At 41.6% G+C, this 22,650-nt stretch overlaps 1 protein-coding gene across 2 annotated transcripts in view; it reads left to right on the top strand.

Moving 5' to 3' along the window:
* The window catches only part of MMEL1 (membrane metalloendopeptidase like 1), a 469,687-nt gene that overhangs the window by 361,010 nt on the left and 86,027 nt on the right, over window positions 1–22,650 (top strand). For both annotated transcript variants that reach the window (XM_069742373.1, XM_069742374.1), the window contains exons 8-11: window positions 1,471–1,536; window positions 5,448–5,582; window positions 5,667–5,756; window positions 21,103–21,239. In XM_069742373.1, coding sequence (XP_069598474.1) covers window positions 1,471–1,536; window positions 5,448–5,582; window positions 5,667–5,756; window positions 21,103–21,239 — 428 coding nt within the window. The remainder of the gene's footprint in view (window positions 1–1,470; window positions 1,537–5,447; window positions 5,583–5,666; window positions 5,757–21,102; window positions 21,240–22,650) is intronic.

The raw sequence follows: 22,650 nt of genomic DNA, 5'->3' as shown, positions 1-22,650 counted from the left end.
TTACAAAAATAAGAGGCGTATGGCCAATGTACAGAGACGCATAAAATGTACTTAGGGATTACTATAATAACTCATCATGGGGCCTTTTTACCAATGATCGACATCACCAACTTGTTCCAAAAAAATGTTATGAACATTGCAGCCTTTATTGTGCCCCTTGTGACTTCTTTCTATCAGCCATCTGTGGGTACTTTTTAAAATATGGAGGGGGCATTTAATTGGTAGTCAACTTATCTGGATATTCCCAGTGGGAGAATGCAGCCTAATGTATCCATTCATAGGATTATATCACAACAAGGATTTTCCTGTTACAATTTCTAGACAACAATATCATTGTGAATGTGACCAAAAAGTGGGAGGTTGAATCTTGAAAACTGAGGCGCTGAGGCACAAAATCAGCCTTTAAAACAAGTTCATTTCAAATCAAGCCGTATATTCAAGGAGTGGGACAAATAATTCAGTTTTGGAGTTTTCAAAAAGCAGACTCTAGAGCAGTGTTTCTTAACTCCAGTTCTCAAGACCCAAAAACAGGTCATGTTTTCTGGATTTCCTTAGCATAGGTGGTTAACATAAGTACTTAGCATAGGTGCTGGAATTACTGCTTGAGCAGGTGATGAAATTATCACCTGTGCAATACTAAGGATATCCTGAAAACTTGACCTGTTGGGTCTTGAGAACTGGAGTTGGAAAACACTGCTCTGGAGGCTCATTTTTATATCTGCGTCTAGAACTAGTAGAGGATCCTCTGATGCTTTGGTGGTCTAGTCTAACTCTGGAAGATAATATAAAGATTGTTTTCTAAAAATTCAAGAAAATTTGGTTTATTCTTAACCAGGGGTGTACAACCTGCTGCCCATGGCCCACGTGCAGCCAGTCAGGCCATTTTGTGCAGCGCCAAACCTTAGTTTTTTCATGTCATAGGGGAGAAATATAGAACACTGCTTCGGAGCACGGATGGGTAGCGGGAATACAGCAGCCAGATCTGGGTAACCCGTATAGCAGGAGATTGGATTTCCTTCACCCATTTTGCACTCTAGACAGGCACACGTGAGTTGCAGTGGTGGCTGCTGATGTCTCCAGTTCACACTTTTCTATACAATTCCCATAGACTTCATTAGAAAGGTTACATGTGTGCTAGGTCTCCTCCACTCTAGAGTAATGATTGTGGGAGAAGAGCACCCCATTCTGCAGCTATGTGAGAGTTCTTGTAGTGTATTCTGCATCACAGACATTATGGCACTATACCATTGATTTGCCTTAAACTTCTCAAAAGGAAAGAGTTCTTTACATTTTGCTAAATCCCTTTGAAGTAGTTTAATCTGATAGTGTGGCCTTTGGACCAGAAAATGTTGCTCACCGTTGCTCTAAACTCATTAGTAAAGAGAGGATGAATATGGCTTTTAGGTACAATCTAGATTTTCATATTTTCTACAATGACCCATATACTAATAACATATTTGTTTGCTTTAGATCGACCAGCCCAGTCTAGGAATGCCTTCCAGAGATTACTATTTTAACAGTGGAAATTATCAGCGGGTGAGTGGAATATTTTATTTTATAAAAACTATTATATTCTTTGTATTGCTAGAATGATTATCTTTAGAACTTAATGGAGTTGTCTAGTAAATAAAAAAAAACATAAATTAACTTAAAGAAGTCTCCGGTTGCAGTTTTATTTAAAAATCAAACAACACTATGCCTACACCCTTCCATGGTCCGATGCTGAGTCTCCACTACTGCTCCCTATGTGTGGTGTAGTCAGCAGCGCTGATGTCTTATCAACAGCACTGCAGGCAATCAATGAGGTAAGTGGCTTGTGTCGTCAACTCTGGCAAAGTCGCTGTCAGTTGTTGGCTGCAGTGCTGTGGACATGGTGTCTTCTTTGCCGACAATAGCATACACAGCTGGACTCTGCACTTAATCTTCTCTTTCAGCCCAGTTATTCCCCGCCTTTTCAACTACTTCCAGTCATTAACTGACAGGTCACTGATTTTTTTAGTGATCTGCCTCCTGTGGCAAATATCTCACACTGGCGCTATCCTTCTCATGGGTGGTACATGTCGATATCTTGGCTGAAATACATCATGTGGAAGTTATTGCGCAATGCCTCCAACAGCAATGATGGCACCGGTGTGAGATTTTGGCCATAGGAGGCAGTGACTTGTCAGATAAAGACTGGAGGCAGGCGGAATGGCTGATGAATACTCAGACTGGCAAGAGAAGACCAAGTGCAGCCTCCGGTGCCACTGCTCTTGCACCTCACTAGCATGTAACTTCAACAGGTGATCACTGAAGAACGAAAATATGGATGCCTTCAAAAAAGGTATCAATGTAATCAGTATAAAAGCTACATTATAGCCATGTATTTACCATCCAAAATCTTGCTGACAGGCCCTCTTTAAAGAGTTTTCCATCCATAATATGGCATATATCTAGGGTTGGATAATACTTAATGACTAGTAGGAGTCTACACTATGCACCCCCTACAGTGATGGGTCCATTGATCTTGGAAAGCACAGTTCCTCATTTATTAATTGTAGAATTCAACTCCTGGAGGCCATATGAATACTTTTTTGAGTACATACAGTATAGACCAAAAGTTTGGACACACCTTCTCATTTAAAGATTTTTCTGTATTTTCATGACTATGAAAATTGTACATTCACACTGAAGGCATCAAAACTATGAATTAACACATGTGGAATTATATACTTAGCAAAAAAGTGTGAAACAACTGAAATTATGTCTTATATTCTAGGTTCTAAAAAGTAGCCACCTTTTGCTTTGATGGCTGCTTTGCACACTCTTGGCATTCTCTTGATGAGCTTCAAGAGGTAGTCATCGGGAATGGTCTTCCAACAATCTTGAAGGAGTTCCCAGAGATGCTTAGCACTTGTTGGCCCTTTTGCTTTCACTTTACAGTCCAGCTCACCCCAAACCATCTCGATTGGGTTCAGGTCTGGTGACTGTGGAGGCCAGGTCATCTGGAGTAGCACCCAATCACTCTCCTACTTAGCCAAATAGCCCTTACACAGCCTGGAGGTGTTTTGGGGGTCATTGTCCTGTTGAAAAATAAATGATGGTCCAACTAAACGCAAACCGGATGGAATAGCATGCCGCTGCAAGATGCTGTGGCAGTCATGCTGGTTCAGTATGCCTTCAATTTTGAATAAATCCCCAACAGTGTCACCAGCAAAGCACCCCCACACTATCACACCTCCTCCTCCATGCTTCATGGTGGGAACCAGGCTTGTAGAGTCCATCCGTTCAACTTTTCTGAGTCGCACAAAGACACGGTGGTTGGAAACAAAGATCTCAAGTTTGGACTCATCAGACCAAAGCACTGATTTCCACTGGTCTAATGTCCATTCCTTGTGTTCTTTAGCCCAAACAAGTCTATCCTGCTTGTTGCCTGTCCTTAGCAGTGGTTTCCTAGCAGCTGTTTTACCATGAAGGCCTGCTGCACAAAGTTTCCTCTTAACAGTTGTTGTAGAGAGGTGTCTGCATCTGCTGCTAGAACTCTGTGTTGCATTTACCTGGTCTGTAATCTGAGCTGCTGTTAACCTGCGATTTCTGAGGCTGGTGACTTGGATAAACTTATCCTCAGAAGCAGAGGTGACTCTTGGTCTTCCTTTCCTGGGGCGGTCCTCATGTGAGCCAGTTTCTTTGTAGTGCTTGATAGTTTTTGCCACTGCACTTGGGGACACTTTCAAAGTTTTCCCAATTTTTCGGGCTGACTGACCTTCATTTCTCATTTCTTAAAGTAATGATGGCCACTCATTTTTCTTTACTTAGCTGCTTTTTTCTTGCCATAATACAAATTCTAACAGTTTATTCAGTAGGACTATCAGCTGTGTATCCACCAGACTTCTGCACAACACAACTGATGGTCCCAACCCTATTTATAAGGCAAGAAATCCCACTTATTAAACCTGACAGGGCACACCTGTGAAGTGAAAACCATTTCCGGTGACTACCTCTTGAAGCTCATCAAGAGAATGCCAAGAGTGTAAAAAGCAGTCATCAAAGCAAAAGGTGGCTACTTTGAAGAACCTAGAATATAAGACATATTTTCAGTTGTTTCACACTTTTTTGTTAAGTATATAATTCCACATGTGTTAATTCATAGTTTTGATGCCTTCAGTGTGAATGTACCATTATCATAGTCATGAAAATACAGAAAAATCCTTAAATTAGAAGGTGTGTCCAAACTTTTGGTCTGTACTGTATAATTTACCGGTTCAGCTCCTTATTCAGTGGAGCTTACATTTTAATCTTCCTTTCTTCATAGACGGACAATTACACTCACTAAATTATCCTCATAAGGAGCCAATAAGTGATTACCGATATCAAATCCACATGCTCCTCACAAGACATACTGTCCATTGTAACAAAGGTTAGGAATTCCATCCTTGTCCCGCTTTAATCTTGGACTCTTGTAAATGGGTTGGCCTTTTCTTGTAGTAGCTCATTTTCGTGCTGCAGTTCAGTCTGTTTGTAGGTAAAAAATAGTGAGAATCACAGAATCCTGTGGATAATAACATCTTTCCGCAGTGGGGCTTCCTGTCTGGTGCTATAAAACACTTAATGAGTGGAGCAGGCTCTTGATAAAAGCCATATGCAGCATACTGCAGGGAAACTGATCCTCTCAAATTGCATGCAAAATACAACTGAATTTCCTATAATGTGTTATATTGTTATATTTATGTAACATGAAGAATTGCATTGTAGGACGATCAAGCTGAAACACGTATTTATCTTCATTCCATTAAAAGTTTATCTTATGTGTTTCAAATAGAGATGCCTGTGGATATGTATTTTTACTTAATTATAATTGATCTTTTGTGCCAAAGAAAAGTGTTACATATGACCCTTCTATGGTAGGAAGCTGAACTTTTGAGAAGACTTCTTAGATTTTGGCCATACTGATATTAACTGATGAACAATGTCTCCAGAGTTTTGCTGCTATTAGCTCCTATCAAGACAGGGTGGCTAAATTAATGTCCAGTAGACAATATGACATCCATGTCAGCTGATAAGAGGTTCTAAACAGCAAGATATTTTCAATCGGCAAAATTAGGGTGAGAACCATGGATCTGAGAAATGGATGCCCATACATCACATGTCCTTCTATTTGTGTGCTCAAGAATACTTTTCATAGTCTTTACTCAATACTGGTACCATCAATGGGATGACACATTGGGATGTTCTTGACATGTGTCCTCAGTTCTGATATTTGCTTTCTTTAGAGAGAGAATGTAGGCGCCTCTTTCACACATCTCTGAAATTACATTGACATTAGAGACCAGTTGCACATATAGCTTGAATATGTCCTGTTCATAGAGTGCCATTTCATTAAGTAATAGGGTCCTCCAAGCCAAATTATTAAATATTAAGATTCACTGAAACTTTGCTTTCAATTAAATATGACCTCTCTTTATCCACAGATTAGAGAAGCCTACCTCCAGTTTATGGTCACCATTGCTAAAATGGTTCGAGAAGATAAGAACCTCACAAAAGATGACAATTACGTGCATGAAGAAATGGCTCGTGTGATGGATTTAGAGTCTGATATCGCAAAGGTGAAGATTGTTCCGCACCATTCATTGCCTTAAAATTTCTTCATACAGATTGAAGGAAATATCACAAATCTTTGTGTCTTTTAGGCAACGGCACCATCTGAGGAACGGAACGATGTCACATTATTATATAACAAAATGACGCTCACCGAGTTCCAGCAGAAGTTCTCAACAGACGTAAATTTCAGTTCATGACAATACATGTAGTTTCCTATGGTCAAAGTGTCTTCATTCTGACCATTGTGATGTAGTCTTCTCCTGTTAGCATGCTCATACAGCAAAATGTTTACTCCATAGGGCAGGAGTAGTTTATAAGCTGGCGGACATGTTAAGGAGAGCAATGGGAATTGTACAAGTAAAGTCCAATGTCTCTGATCAAACTTTACACATCTTAAGCCAATGGATAATGGTTCCAATGACAAGCTGTGTCTGGTATTGCTTCAGTCAAGTGAAAAGAGCTCAGCATATAAACAGCAGTGGTGTTATTTCTGGGGGGTGATTTCTTTCTTAGACAGAAGTTTTTCCTCAAATAATACAAACTCATCAGATGGGTCAATGGGTTTACCTCAATATGTGATTATTGAGAGACAAACTAAGTGATGGCACGCAGTCACCATCTATGGAGCAGAGATATGTATGTTCGGGGCCTCTACTCCATTTATTGTCAGTGTAAAAAGCCAAGTACACCTTTCTTGGCTTTCTCCGTCACATCCATAAACAAAGAGTGTAGGTCCAGCACGTCCCCAGAATTGGAAAGATTGGTTGAGCTCACCACGTTTCTTGATGTTCAGTGCTGAGAAAAACTCTAGCTGGTGGGTGTCAATTCCACTAGTGAGCACAGCACTCAATGTCAAAAGATTGGAAAGTTTAAGACACAACCATATGGTAATTAAAGCAAAAATATTTATTGGAAAATGTTTAAAGATCAAGGGGATCAATCAATAAAATCTGACTCGTTTCTGGCAGTAAATGCCCTTAATCATAGTATGAAATAGAATAACATGAGCCTCCTTTTAAATACATAGGAACCAATCATGTTTAGGCAGAAACATTATGCTTAGCACTTCCTGAAGGAAAAAAACAAACATCACGTGTATATCTGATTAATTCAATAAATATAAAAAAAGATCATTCTTAAGATTCATGACTTTTGGAACTTTAGTCTCAAGCGTTAAATCCAAAATACATCACATGAGTAATCTCTGCCAACATCTCCCCTGTTTGAGGAAATGCCACCTTCTGTATGTCCAAAAATTTTAAAGCCGAAAAGTTCTGCAATATGGTTATTGACAAACTGTTGTACTGCACCTGTGAACTATTCTTGTTAGGGATAGTACATCCTATTTAATGCTAATTTGGGATTGATAAAAACTCAGCACAAGAATATTGCCCAAGAACTTTTCTTCCCATCCAAGACATACACAAAATCGCTAAAGAAGGTGGAAATTTAGAGATGTTTGCAGATAAAATTTGGAATCGAGCATAAAATAGTTGTAATTCAATAGATATTCTAATAACATAAGAATAAATTGTTTTAATTCCATTAAAAAAATATATATAGTTATCTAAGTGAAATTGCATACCTTGTTTGGCTAAATGGTGGAAAATGGTGAAATAAAGATTGACTACATCACAAGTGAAAAAGGAAAAATGTTTTTCTCAAGGAAATTTATCAAAGTTGTTAAGAAACATGGAACTGTCCTTTAAGTAGGCAGGAATTCTGGTCACTAATGGTCGAAAGTGTGCATCCAGCCACCCAATGAGTCCCTCATTGAGTGAGCAAATGCCAGAGATGATAGGTGCAGGGGTGGTGGGACATTTAGGTAAACCATGAGAAAAGAGGAAAACTTGGATCCTCCGTTAACACATTTTTGTTTCATTATTAATTACTCCCAAAGCCTCACGAATGTACAAGTATTTTGATAATATGTCTTTAAATATCAGAGTTGGATCAGATGTTAAAATCCTAAAATTGGTTCTGTTGTTTAGAATGGACAAAACCTGCTTGCGGTATAGGGCCCCATCTATAATAATGACACATCCGACTGACGGCTAACTAGGTTGTGCCTTTGTTTAAGCTCTTTTATGGCTTGGAATAAATCCCCATTCAAATTTTTCCTCCTAAAGGGCAACAACTTAGTTTGTTCATATATAGGGTTTTAGCTCACATTCAACTAAGGTCTGGAATAGATCAAGGGCTGGTACCTTAGATTCCAGAGGATAATAAGATGGATTATTCAGTTGGAAATAGATATCCTAATCAGATATCTGAAACACTTTTTCATTCTCAGTTTGCAATTGATGCAACAACTTTAAGGGTATGTGCATATGCAGATTTGCCTGCAGAATTTTCTGCACAGATTCTGCATCTCTTGCCAGAAAGCGCGTGGAAAAATCTGCGCCGATTTGATGTGTTTTTTATGCAGCTTTGATGGGGATTTTCATGCAGATTTGTATGCGTTTTTGAAAGCTAAATAAAGATCTATTATTGAACAGAAAAAAAAAATTGTGATGTCAATTCTTGTCCAACCTCTTCATTTACATACTACATTGAAGAATAATGTTTACACACAGAAAGATAGATAGATAGATAGATAGATAGAGATGGATAGATAATAGATAGATCTAAAGATAATAGATAGATTGATAGAGAATAGATAGATCTACCTATAGATCTCTCTCTCTCTCTCTCTCTATATATATATATATATATCCATCTATCGATATATCTATTTATCTATAGATATATCTATCTATATATAGATATATTTATAGATAGATAGATATATTGATAGATGTATCTATAGATAGCTATATCGATAGATGGATAGATAGATAGATAATTAGATAGATATATCTGTAGATAGTAAACAAAAAGAGAAACAGCACAAAAAGAGGTAAAAAAATGACTTTAATGCCCTGTGGAGTGGCAACATTTCAGATAAAACAATCCTTTCTCAAGCCATTTTTTGTTTTATCCGAAACGTTGCCACGCCACAGGGCATTAAAGTCTTTTTTTACATCTTTTTGTGCTGTTTCTCTTTTTGTTTAATGTCTGGAAGGCCATTGGAATGCTGGTCAGGAAAGGTATTTTTTCTGGTGGTGTTCCTCTTTTTCTACCTATCTATAGATAGATAGATAATAGATAGATAGATAGATAGATAAATAATACCAAGCCCGATGTTTAGTAATAAACATAAAATGGTACATAAAGAGTTAAATAAAGACACACACACAATTTGTGTTAGGCCAGGGTCACACTTGCGAGAAATTTGCACGAGTCTCTCACCTCAATACTCGGCACTGCCACCGGCGCTCGAGACTGTAGCGTTCAGCTGCATAGAAATACATGCAGCCATGCATTCCGGTCCGAGTGCCGGCGGCAGTGCCGGTTATTGAGATGTGAGACTCGTGTGAGTTTTCTGCACCAGAGAGGGAAAGTCAGCGACTAATGGCCGATGTTTATAGCCTTGGAAGGGGTTAATACCCATGGATCTTCCCAGGCTATGAATATCAGCTCGCAGCTGTTTATTTAGCCTATGCTGGCTATTAAAATAGGGAGACCCCCCCAGAAAAGCGATGTGGGGTCCCCCTATAATTAATATCCAGAAAAGGCTACGCAGACAGCTGCTGGCTGATATTCATAGCCTAGGAAGGGACCATGGATATTACTTCCCCCCCTGGCTACAAACACCACCACTCAGCCACCTCAGAAATGGCACATCTGTAAGATGCGCCAATTCCTGCACTAAGCCTCTCTCTTCCCACTGCCCTGTAGTAGTGGCAAATGGGGTAATAGGGGGTTAATGTCAACTTTGAATTGTAAGGTGACATCAAGCCGGCTTAGTAATGGAGAGGCATCAATAAGATACCTACCATTACTAATCCTGTAGTTGTTAATAGGATAAATAAATACACACATACAGAATAAAGTATTTTAATTAAATAAAACCACACAGTTTTGCCATCTTTATTTCTCTGCCAATCCATGCGACGCCCTTGATCTCCTGGAAAAAAAGAAAAATAATAAACCAACACAAATACTCCCTGTCCAACGCAGTTCATTTAATAATGGGAGTCCCATGGCATTCTCCCCAATAGAGCTGTCACATCAGGAGATGTGACTACTCTATAGGCCTCCAGTGACACACTGACAGGAGACAATGGCTCAGCAGTGTTATCACTGAGGGTTCAATGGCCTCTAACATTCCGGCACTGCTGCATGAGAACTTTCCCACACAGCGGTGCTGCAAGTGACAGTATGAACTGTGCACTCACAGCGGCGGAGGGATAAATTACAGAAGGATCATTGTATGCCAGAGCCTCTGTGTTGTGAATTCTGTGGCTGAATTCACTCCTGTGGTCACAAGTGGTACTGCAGCTTCTGAGCTTCCTCCCTCAGGTGTTCTGGTGAGCTCGTTAACTGCTTCATTACTTAACTCCGCCTGATGCTGCTATCCTTGCTCCTTGTCAATGTTTCAGTGTTGGATCTGAGCTTCTCCTGATTGTTCCTGTGACCTGCTGCTCTGTATAGCTAAGTGCTTTTTGCTTTTTTGTTGCTTTTTTTCTGTCCAGCTTGTCTTTTGTTTTGCTGGAAGCTCTGAGACGCAAAGGGTGTACCGCCGTGCCGTTAGTTCGGCACGGTGGGGGTTTTTTGCCCCCTTTGCGTGGTTTGTTTAGGGTTTTTTGTAGACTGCAAAGTTCGCTTTACTGTCCTCGCTCTGTCCTAGAATATCGGGCCCCACTTTGCTGAATCTATTTCATCCCTACGTTTTGTCTTTTCATCTTACTCACAGTCATTATATGTGGGGGGCTGCCTTTTCCTTTGGGGAATTTCTCTGGGGCAAGTCAGGCCTATTTTTCTATCTTCAGGCTAGCTAGTTTCTTAGGCTGTGCCGAGTTGCCTAGGTAGTTGTTAGGCGCAATCCACAGCCGCTTTTAGTTGTGTTTAGGATAGGATCAGGTGTGCAGTCTACAGAGTTTCCACGTCTCAGAGCTCGTTCTTGTATTTTTGGGTATTTGTCAGATCACTGTGTGCGCTCTGATCGCTAAGCACACTGTGTTTCTGGATTGCCTTCATAACACCTGTCATTAGCAAACATAACAGTACAAGGAGCCTAACTAATGATTCTCAATAGAGGGAAAGAAAAAGTTCTGACATCATTTTTTTTTTTTTCTGCTCTGTGTTCACTTTTTTTTTTTCCCCTAGACATTTGGGTGATTCTGGACACAGGTGTGGACATGGATATTCAGGGTCTGTGCTCTTCAATGGATAATCTCGTTATAAATGTACAAAAAATTCAAGATACTATTGATCAGAAATCTATGTTAGAACCAAGAATTCCTATTCCTGATTTGTTTTTTGGAGATAGAACTAAGTTTCTAAGTTTCAAAAATAATTGTAAGCTATTTCTGGCCTTGAAACCTCATTCTTCTGGTAATCCTATTCAACAGGTTTTGATTATTATTTCTTTTTTGCGCGGCGACCCTCAAGACTGGGCATTTTCTCTTGCGCCAGGAGACCCTGCATTGAGTAGTGTCGATGCGTTTTTCCTGGCGCTCGGATTGCTGTACGATGAGCCTAATTCAGTGGATCAGGCTGAGAAAAATTTGCTGGCTTTGTGCCAGGGTCAGGATGATATAGAAGTATATTGTCAGAAATTTAGGAAATGGTCAGTACTCACTCAGTGGAATGAATCTGCGCTGGCAGCTTTGTTCAGAAAGGGTCTCTCTGAGGCTCTTAAGGATGTCATGGTGGGATTTCCTATGCCTGCTGGTTTGAATGAGTCTTTGTCTTTGGCCATTCAGATCGGTCGACGCTTGCGCGAGCGTAAATCTGTTCACCATTTGGCGGTACTGCCTGAGGTTAAACCTGAGCCTATGCAGTGCGATAGGACTATGACTAGAGTTGAACGGCAGGAATACAGACGTCTGAATGGTCTGTGTTTCTACTGTGGTGATTCCACTCATGCTATTTCTGATTGTCCTAAGCGCACTAAGCGGTCCGCTAGGTCTGCCGTCATTGGTACTGTACAGTCCAAATTCCTTCTGTCCATTACCTTGATATGCTCTTTGTCGTCGTTTTCTGTCATGGCGTTTGTGGATTCGGGCGCTGCCCTGAATCTGATGGATTTGGATTATGCTAAACGTTGTGGGTTTTTCTTGGAGCCTTTGCGGTGTCCTATTCCATTGAGAGGAATTGATGCTACACCTTTGGCCAAGAATAAACCTCAATACTGGGCCCAGCTGACCATGTGCATGGCTCCTGCACATCAGGAAGTTATTCGCTTTCTGGTGTTGCATAATCTGCATGATGTGGTCGTGTTGGGGTTGCCATGGCTACAAACCCATAATCCAGTATTGGATTGGAATTCCATGTCGGTATCCAGCTGGGGTTGTCAGGGGGTACATGGTGATGTTCCATTTTTGTCGATTTCGTCATCCACCCCTTCTGAGGTCCCAGAGTTCTTGTCTGATTATCAGGATGTATTTGAAGAGCCCAAGTCCGATGCTCTACCTCCGCATTGGGATTGTGATTGTGCTATCAATTTGATTCCTGGTAGTAAATTCCCTAAAGGTCGATTATTTAATTTATCCGTGCCCGAACACGCCGCTATGCGCAGTTATGTGAAGGAATCCCTGGAGAAGGGACATATTCGCCCATCGTCATCACCACTGGGAGCAGGGTTCTTCTTTGTAGCCAAGAAGGATGGTTCGCTGAGACCGTGTATTGATTACCGCCTTCTTAATAAGATCACTGTTAAATTTCAGTATCCCTTGCCATTGTTATCTGACTTGTTTGCTCGGATTAAGGGGGCTAGTTGGTTCACTAAGATAGATCTTCGTGGTGCGTATAATCTTGTGAGAATCAGGCAAGGAGATGAATGGAAAACTGCATTCAATACGCCCGAGGGTCATTTTGAGTATCTAGTGATGCCGTTCGGACTTGCCAATGCTCCATCTGTGTTTCAGTCTTTTATGCATGACATCTTCCGTGAGTATCTGGATAAATTCCTGATTGTTTACTTGGATGACATTTTGATCTTCTCAGATGATTGGGAGTCTCATGTGAAGCAGGTCAGAATGGTTTTTCAGGTCCTGCGTGCTAACTCTTTGTTTGTGAAGGGATCAAAGTGTCTCTTCGGTGTGCAGAAAGTTTCATTTTTGGGGTTCATCTTTACCCCTTCTACTATCGAGATGGATCCAGTTAAGGTCCAAGCCATCCAGGATTGGATTCAGCCGACATCTCTGAAAAGTCTGCAAAAGTTCCTGGGCTTTGCTAATTTTTATCGTCGCTTCATCTGTAATTTTTCTAGCATTGCCAAACCATTGACCGATTTGACCAAGAAGGGTGCTGATTTGGTTAATTGGTCTTCTGCTGCTGTGGAAGCTTTTCAGGAGTTGAAGCGTCGTTTTTGTTCTGCCCCTGTGTTGTGTCAGCCAGATGTTTCTCTTCCGTTCCAGGTCGAGGTTGATGCTTCTGAGATTGGAGCAGGGGCGGTTTTGTCACAGAGAGGTTCTGATTGCTCAGTGATGAAACCATGTGCTTTCTTTTCCAGGAAGTTTTCGCCTGCTGAGCGTAATTATGATGTGGGCAACCGAGAGTTGCTGGCCATGAAGTGGGCTTTCGAGGAGTGGCGTCATTGGCTTGAAGGAGCTAAGCATCGCGTGGTGGTATTGACTGATCATAAGAACTTGACTTATCTCGAGTCTACCAAGCGCTTGAATCCTAGACAGGCCCGTTGGTCGTTATTTTTTGCCCGCTTCGACTTTGTGATTTCGTACCTTCCGGGCTCTAAAAATGTGAAGGCGGATGCTCTGTCTAGGAGTTTTGTGCCCGACTCTCCGGGTTTATCTGAGCCAGCGGGTATCCTCAAGGAAGGAGTCATTGTGTCTGCCATCTCCCCTGATTTGCGGCGGGTGCTGCAAAAATTTCAGGCGAATAAACCTGATCGTTGTCCAGCAGAGAAACTGTTCGTCCCTGATAGGTGGACTAATAAACTTATCTCTGAACTTCATTGTTCGGTGTTGGCTGGTCATCCTGGAATCTTTGGTACCAGAGAGTTAGTGGCTAGATCCTTCTGGTGGCCATCTCTGTCACGGGATGTACGTACTTTTGTGCAGTCCTGTGGGATTTGTGCTAGGGCTAAGCCCTGCTGTTCTCGTGCCAGTGGGTTGCTTTTGCCCTTGCCGGTCCCAAAGAGGCCTTGGACACATATTTCGATGGATTTCATTTCTGACCTTCCCGTTTCTCAAAAGATGTCAGTCATTTGGGTGGTCTGTGATCGCTTTTCTAAAATGGTCCATCTGGTGCCCTTGGCTAAATTGCCTTCCTCCTCTGATTTGGTACCTTTGTTCTTTCAGCATGTGGTTCGGTTGCATGGCATTCCTGAGAATATTGTTTCTGACAGAGGTTCCCAGTTTGTTTCAAGGTTTTGGCGAGCCTTTTGTGGTAGGATGGGCATTGACCTATCCTTTTCCTCGGCTTTCCATCCTCAGACTAATGGCCAGACCGAACGAACCAATCAGACCTTGGAAACATATCTGAGATGTTTTGTTTCTGCAGACCAGGATGATTGGGTGTCCTTTTTGCCGTTGGCTGAGTTCGCCCTTAATAATCGGGCCAGCTCGGCTACCTTGGTTTCTCCATTTTTTTGCAATTCTGGGTTCCATCCTCGTTTCTCTTCAGGACAGGTTGAGTCTTCGGACTGTCCTGGTGTGGATTCTGTGGTGGATAGGTTGCAGCAGATCTGGACTCAGGTAGTGGACAATTTGATCTTGTCCCAGGAGAAAGCTCAACTTTTCGCTAATCGCAGACGCCGTGTGGGTCCCCGACTTCGTGTTGGGGATCTGGTTTGGTTATCTTCTCGTCATATTCCTATGAAGGTTTCCTCTCCTAAATTTAAACCTCGTTTTATTGGTCCGTATAGGATTTCTGAGGTTCTCAATCCTGTGTCTTTTCGTTTGACCCTCCCAGACTCCTTTTCCATACATAATGTATTCCATAGGTCGTTGTTGCGGAGATACGTGGCACCTATGGTTCCATCTGTTGAGCCTCCTGCCCCGGTTTTGGTGGAGGGGGAATTGGAGTATATTGTGGAGAAGATTTTGGATTCTCGTGTTTCTAGACGGAAACTCCAGTATCTGGTTAAATGGAAGGGTTATGCTCAGGAAGATAATTCCTGGGTTTTTGCCTCTGATGTTCATGCTTCCGATCTTGTTCGTGCCTTTCATGCGGCTCATCCTGGTCGGCCTGGGGGCTCTGGTGAGGGTTCGGTGACCCCTCCTCAAGGGGGGGGTACTGTTGTGAATTCTGTGGCTGAATTCACTCCTGTGGTCACAAGTGGTACTGCAGCTTCTGAGCTTCCTCCCTCAGGTGTTCTGGTGAGCTCGTTAACTGCTTCATTACTTAACTCCGCCTGATGCTGCTATCCTTGCTCCTTGTCAATGTTTCAGTGTTGGATCTGAGCTTCTCCTGATTGTTCCTGTGACCTGCTGCTCTGTATAGCTAAGTGCTTTTTGCTTTTTTGTTGCTTTTTTTCTGTCCAGCTTGTCTTTTGTTTTGCTGGAAGCTCTGAGACGCAAAGGGTGTACCGCCGTGCCGTTAGTTCGGCACGGTGGGGTTTTTTTTGCCCCCTTTGCGTGGTTTGCTTTAGGGTTTTTTGTAGACTGCAAAGTTCGCTTTACTGTCCTCGCTCTGTCCTAGAATATCGGGCCCCACTTTGCTGAATCTATTTCATCCCTACGTTTTGTCTTTTCATCTTACTCACAGTCATTATATGTGGGGGGCTGCCTTTTCCTTTGGGGAATTTCTCTGGGGCAAGTCAGGCCTATTTTTCTATCTTCAGGCTAGCTAGTTTCTTAGGCTGTGCCGAGTTGCCTAGGTAGTTGTTAGGCGCAATCCACAGCCGCTTTTAGTTGTGTTTAGGATAGGATCAGGTGTGCAGTCTACAGAGTTTCCACGTCTCAGAGCTCGTTCTTGTATTTTTGGGTATTTGTCAGATCACTGTGTGCGCTCTGATCGCTAAGCACACTGTGTTTCTGGATTGCCTTCATAACACCTGTCATTAGCAAACATAACACCTCTGGAGAGCAGTCGCATCTGCTGATGTGACAGCTGTCCATGGGAGGTCGTCGTGGGACACTCGTTATTACATGGATTACATCAGATCAGGGAGTATACTGTTGGTTTATTATTTTTATTTTTTTTCAGGTGATCAAGGACTTCGGGGACTAGGTGATTGGTGAGTATATACTGTATGTTGTATGTACTGTATGTCTGTATGTGTTTTGTTTTTTTTACACTTGAACACAGTAGCCTGATGAAGGGACTACTACTGTCCCATCATATGACTACCTGTCATTGTAGCAGGCATAGCCGGATGGGACAAGTAGTCTCATTGGACGATGCCTACCTACACACAGCCCCGCACGCACACAGTCACGCACACACACATACAACCCCGCACACCCACGCACACCCACACAGACACACACAGCCCCACAGACCTACGTAGACCCCCGCACACACACACAAACACCCGCACACAGACACACACAACTTCTCCACTCACACTCAGTCTCTGCCCACACACACACACACACAGTCTCCGCCCACACACTCTTCCTTCTCCCGATCTGCAGCATTTCTCTCAGGCACATCCGCAGCAAATCCACAGATTTTTTTTAAACGTGTGGTTTAGCTGCAGAATGGCCTGATACAATGGAAGTCAATGGGTGCAGAAATGCTGCAGATCCGCAAAAAGAATGGACATGCTGCGGAAAAAAAAAACGCTGCGATTCAGAGCGTTTTTTTCTGCAGCATGTGAACACCAAATGTCAATTTCTCATAGACTAACATTGCTTGTGCACTACACTGCAGATTTGATGCAATTCTGCGCGCCCAGAAACGCTTCGGATCTGCATCAAAATCTGCAATGTGTGCACATACCCTAATACATTTTGTTCTTTAAACAACAACTGTGAGAATTCATTTTTTTAATCCCCTCATCCGAGTTTGAAATAGATATTTCAGGTGTTAAATCAAAGGAAAAATGTCTTTCCACTGTTAAAAATGTGCAAAGTTATTTACATTTCATAGTGTATTAAAACAAATCGAAGTTCTGACTGGGAACAATATTTAGCCCATTGGCCTGATCCTCAATCTGCACAATAGGCAAGATAATGTTTGTTAATATTAATATACTTTCAAGGTTCAAGTCTATTGATGGTAGAGTCTTTTCTTTTCACTCATGGGGTACCTCCTGTTGATAACCGTTCGCCGACCTCCTTCCACCCATCCTCATTCTCTTGTGTTTTTTTGCCAGTAGGCAGGAAAGTCTGAAGTCCCGATAAATGCTGGAGTTAGAAATATCTGACCCAAAATCATTTGACTCCGGAATCATTTTACCACATAATCCATCCCACGTGTTTGTGCTCCAATAGGACTGTGATATTTAAGAATGGATCTGGTTTTAATTGAGTTTTGATTCTCATTCTTTCAAGTTCTTGTTTTTATAGTCCTTTGAATCCCTGTAGAATTTGGACTTTTTTGTCTTAATTATGGAATTTTCCAATGATCCTAGATTCTCCATCATTTTTTTTGTAAGACTTTAAATTTCACAGAGTCAATATATTCAGTCAAAAAAAGTTTTAATTTCTTCTATGTCCTCTTTAAATTTGCTTAAAGTACCGTCACACATAACGATATCGTTAACGATATCGTTGCTTTTTGTAACGTAGCAACGATATCGTTAAGGAAATCGTTATGTGTGACAGCGACCAACGATCAGGCCCCTGCTGGGAGATCGTTGGTCACTGAGGAAAGTCCAGAACTTTATTTCATCGCTGGATCTCCCGCTGACATCGCTGGATCGGCGTGTGTGACACCGATCCAGCGATGTCTTCACTGGTAACCAGGGTAAACATCGGGTTACTAAGCGCAGGGCTGCGCTTAGTAACCCGATGTTTACCCTGGTTACCAGCATAAACGTTAAAAAAACAAACACTACATACTTACCTTCAGCTGTCTGTCCCCGGCGCTGTGCTTCTCTGCACTCCTCCTGCATCCTGTGTCAGCGCCGGTCAGCCGGAAAGCACAGCGGTGACGTCACCGCTCTGCTTTCCGGCTGACCGGCGCTGACAGTGCAGAGGAAAGCAGAGCACCGGAGGACAGACAGCTGAAGGTAAGTATGTAGTGTTTGTTTTTTTAACATTTACGCTGGTAACCATGGTAAACATCGGGTTACTAAGCACGGCCCTGCACTTAGTAACCCGATGTTTACCATGGTTACCGGGGACCTCGGGATCGTTGGTCGCCGGAGAGCTGTCTGTGTGATCGGCATCGTTGTCGGTATCGCTGCAGCGTCGCTGAGTGTGAAGGTAACTTTATTAACCTTCCTTCTTCATTGGGGATAATCAAATTCATAAGTTCAAATGAACATTTGTTTAGAACGTCATTCCCTTGCAACATAAAAGCATCCGAAAAAATATATGTAAGAGTCTTTTTCAAATAAAGTCCTCATAGAATTATTTGTCTGTCCACATTGTTTTTAACATAGTAACATAGTTAGTAAGGCCGAAAAAAGACATTTGTCCATCCAGTTCAGCCTATATTCCATCATAATAAATCCCCAGATCTACGTCCTTCTACAGAACCTAATTGTATGATACAATATTGTTCTGCTCCAGGAAGACATCCAGGCCTCCCTTGAACCCCTCGACTGAGTTCGCCATCACCACCTCCTCAGGCAAGCAATTCCAGATTCTCACTGCCCTAACAGTAAAGAATCCTCTTCTATGTTGGTGGAAAAACCTTCTCTCCTCCAGACGCAAAGAATGCCCCCTTGTGCCCGTCACCTTCCTTGGTATAAACAGATCCTCAGCGAGATATTTGTATTGTCCCCTTATATACTTATACATGGTTATTAGATCGCCCCTCAGTCGTCTTTTTTCTAGACTAAATAATCCTAATTTCGCTAATCTATCTGGGTATTGTAGTTCTCCCATCCCCTTTATTAATTTTGTTGCCCTCCTTTGTACTCTCTCTAGTTCCATTATATCCTTCCTGAGCACCGGTGCCCAAAACTGGACACAGTACTCCATGTGCGGTCTAACTAGGGATTTGTACAGAGGCAGTATAATGCTCTCATCATGTGTATCCAGACCTCTTTTAATGCACCCCATGATCCTGTTTGCCTTGGCAGCTGCTGCCTGGCACTGGCTGCTCCAGGTAAGTTTATCATTAACTAGGATCCCCAAGTCCTTCTCCCTGTCAGATTTACCCAGTGGTTTCCCATTCAGTGTGTAATGGTGACATTGATTCCTTCTTCCCATGTGTATAACCTTACATTTATCATTGTTAAACCTCATCTGCCACCTTTCAGCCCATGTTTCCAACTTATCCAGATCCATCTGTAGCAGAATACTATCTTCTCTTGTATTAACTGCTTTACATAGTTTTGTATCATCTGCAAATATCGATATTTTACTGTGTAAACCTTCTACCAGATCATTAATGAATATGTTGAAGAGAACAGGTCCCAATACTGACCCCTGCGGTACCCCACTGGTCACAGCGACCCAGTTAGAGACTATACCATTTATAACCACCCTCTGCTTTCTATCACTAAGCCAGTTACTAACCCATTTACACACAATTTCCCCCAGACCAAGCATTCTCATTTTGTGTACCAACCTCTTGTGCGGCACGGTATCAAACGCTTTGGAAAAATCGAGATATACCACGTCCAATGACTCACCGTGGTCCAGCCTATAGCTTACCTCTTCATAAAAACTGATTAGATTGGTTTGACAGGAGCGATTTCTCATAAACCCATGCTGATATGGAGTTAAACAGTTATTCTCATTGAGATAATCCAGAATAACATCCCTCAGAAACCCTTCAAATATTTTACCAACAATAGAGGTTAGACTTACTGGCCTATAATTTCCAGGTTCACTTTTAGAGCCCTTTTTGAATATTGGCACCACATTTGCTATGCGCCAATCCTGCGGAACAGACCCTGTCGCTATAGAGTCCCTAAAAATAAGAAATAATGGTTTATCTATTACATTACTTAGTTCTATTAGTACTCGTGGGTGTATGCCATCCGGACCCGGAGATTTATCTATTTTAATCTTATTTAGCCAGTTTCGCACCTCTTCTTGGGTTAGATTGGTGACCCTTAATATAGGGTTTTCATTGTTTCTTGGGATTTCACCTAGCATTTCATTTTCCACCGTGAATACCGTGGAGAAGGTGTTTAATATGTTAGCTTTTTCCTCGTCATCTACAACCATTCTTTCCTCACTATTTTTTAAGGGGCCTACATTTTCAGTTTTTATTCTTTTACTATTGATGTAGTTGAAGAACAGTTTGGGATTAGTTTTACTCTCCTTAGCAATGTGCTTCTCTGTTTCCTTTTTGGCAGCTTTAATTAGTTTTTTAGATAAAGTATTTTTCTCCCTATAGTTTTTTAGAGCTTCAATGGTGCCATCCTGCTTTAGTAGTGCAAATGCTTTCTTTTTACTGTTAATTGCCTGTCTTACTTCTTTGTTTAGCCACATTGGGTTTTTCCTATTTCTAGTCCTTTTATTCCCACAAGTTTATCGTGATTCTACCAGGTTCTCAGCTCTTGACTGAAAACGTTCTCTAGTTGGTTCATTAATCCCCTTAAATCACAGGGGTCAAATTTTGGATAATCAGAATCCTCAAACACCTGTGCCTCTTTAGACATTGGTTGTGCATTTCATTTAGGATGGGGCTATTGAGCTTCATTCTGAAAGTTCCTTAACCTCAGATCTCCAGCAATCCGCAAGTTGTCCCTTATCTCCTATCTTGATTTTTTGGGGAATAATCCTTAAAAGAGGTTGTCCACCACATGGACAACAGCTTCTCAATTACTATATATCCAAATGTAAAATAACAACAACCTGTAATGTTGGTGCCATTCCAGCAACATCTGCACTGGGTCTGCCAGGAGTCATGTCACCTTATGTCACGTGAGCGCTGCAGACAATCAGAAGCTGCTCATGGGCTTCTTCATGCTCACTTCTTTCAGACATAACTGACATCTGGATGTGAGAGATGCAACTGCTCTCTGGCATCCACCGAATGTCAGTAATATCACGTGACCCCCGGTAGACCAAGTGCCGATGGAATGGCACCAACAGTGCAGGCTGTTTTAATTTTACATGGGGGGAAATATTTATTGAGAAGTGGTTGAATGAATAGTGGAAAACCCCTATAAGTAACACTTGGAGTGGCAATAAAAATGAACAATCTCCTCACTTCCAACTATGGGACGCTTAGGAAACTTTTGTGATAACCTTTGTGGTACCCATAATGAGGTCCATATTGTTGTTACTCAGCTGTTCTAGAAAATTCTGAAAATAATTTAAACACCTTGCTTAAAGAAAATGAGTGGACTCATTTAGATAAGTTTGAAGGAGGGTGTACTTTATTATACTCCTATAATAATACAAATACTTACTGTTACATGATGTACATTCTTCATTCTAGGAGTTTAACTGGACAATTTTCATCCAAGAAGTAATGACGTCTGTGAGCATTAAGCTTCATCCTGAAGAGGAAGTTGTGGTTTACGGTGTCCCTTATCTACAACAGCTTAAATTGATTCTCTCCAATTATTCGGCGAGGTAATTCCTCTTAGAATATTTAGTTTAACAGTATTTATGTTGAGAGACAATGTTTAGCTTAGTAGGTCTCATAATATTTTATGGAGACTTATCATAATCAATAGGTAGCTTCTACTGACCAAGCAATGTTCTTTGAAGCATTTGATGGTTGACTGCAAAACCATGTATAGTATATACTGTAAATCTGTATTTGCATGAAATGTGAATGTTTTGTAACAATTTGTTTCCGTTGTGTGCTTGAATTAAGCACATATACTTACTTACAGATGATAGGGCGTCCCCATTCTTAAACATAAGTCTGACATAGGAATTTGCAAAGAAGCTCAATTAGTCGAAGTAAATAATAAGTTTGAGGCTAGAATTTTTGTGATGCTTCAAACATGAGAAATGAAGCAACTTTTTTAGTTAAACATCTTCAGACATTTTGTGTACACAGCTTCTATACAAATGTATGTGTCTATAGATGCTGTAGAATATACAAGCCAATCTATGTAGTCACCTCCTGCAGTTACTTCTTGCTGTCGATCATTAACATTTGATTTAGCTGAAGGAAGAGACTAATATAACTGAAGGATCTGACTACACACAGGTTTTGTTTGTAGTCTGTAATCATGGAAACCATATGATTTTTTTTAAAACAAGACTGTTTTCTAAAGTTTACATGCTCTGAGGCAGTAAACAATAATTAGTCACAATGGTATCTACATCCTAAGTTTACCAATGTTGAATCACAAGTCTGACTATTGATTTGACAACTCCATTGATATTCTTTGGTTAACTAAATTTATACTGTATATGAGAGTTTTAGATTGATATTTGCCAACCTGTGACTGTCCAGTAGTGATGGGTGAACCCCCTGATGATCGGGAACAGCGGGTTCGCCCGAGTTTTTTTGTAAAGTTCGATCTCAGGGCCGGAAATGATGTGAACTTGCGTTCGAACCCCGAGCTTGGATTTTACAGATATGGGATGGGGCGCGGGGGAGTATAAAACAAAGCATAAAATGAATAATAAACATTGCAATTATACTTACCGGTTCAGCAACGCGTCCTCCCGTCTCGCTGTTTCCCCTCTGCATCTACTTCCAAGGCCGCCATTAACTTCCGGGTTATTCACTCCACTGCTCGGTGCTCAACAATTCTCCGAAAATGCCAAAGACAGCCAAGTGCAGTGAATACCGCCGGAAGTTAATGAGCGGCCCGAGAAGCAGATGAGGCCGGGAGACAGCGGGACGGGAGGATGCATCGCTGGACAGGTAAGTATAATTAAAATGTTTATTATCCATTTTATGCTTTGTTCACAGCCCCCCGCCCCATCCTATATCTGTAAAGTCCAAGCTGGGGGTTCGGACGCAAGTTCACATCATCTCCGGCCCCGAGCTTGAACTTTACAAAAAAACTCAGGCGAACCC

Source organism: Ranitomeya imitator, chromosome 10 (assembly GCF_032444005.1).
Source record: "Ranitomeya imitator isolate aRanImi1 chromosome 10, aRanImi1.pri, whole genome shotgun sequence".
NCBI classification, from domain to species: Eukaryota; Metazoa; Chordata; class Amphibia; order Anura; family Dendrobatidae; genus Ranitomeya; species Ranitomeya imitator.
Note: the sequence above shows the minus strand (reverse complement) of the source record. Positions and strands in the feature narration are given on the sequence as shown.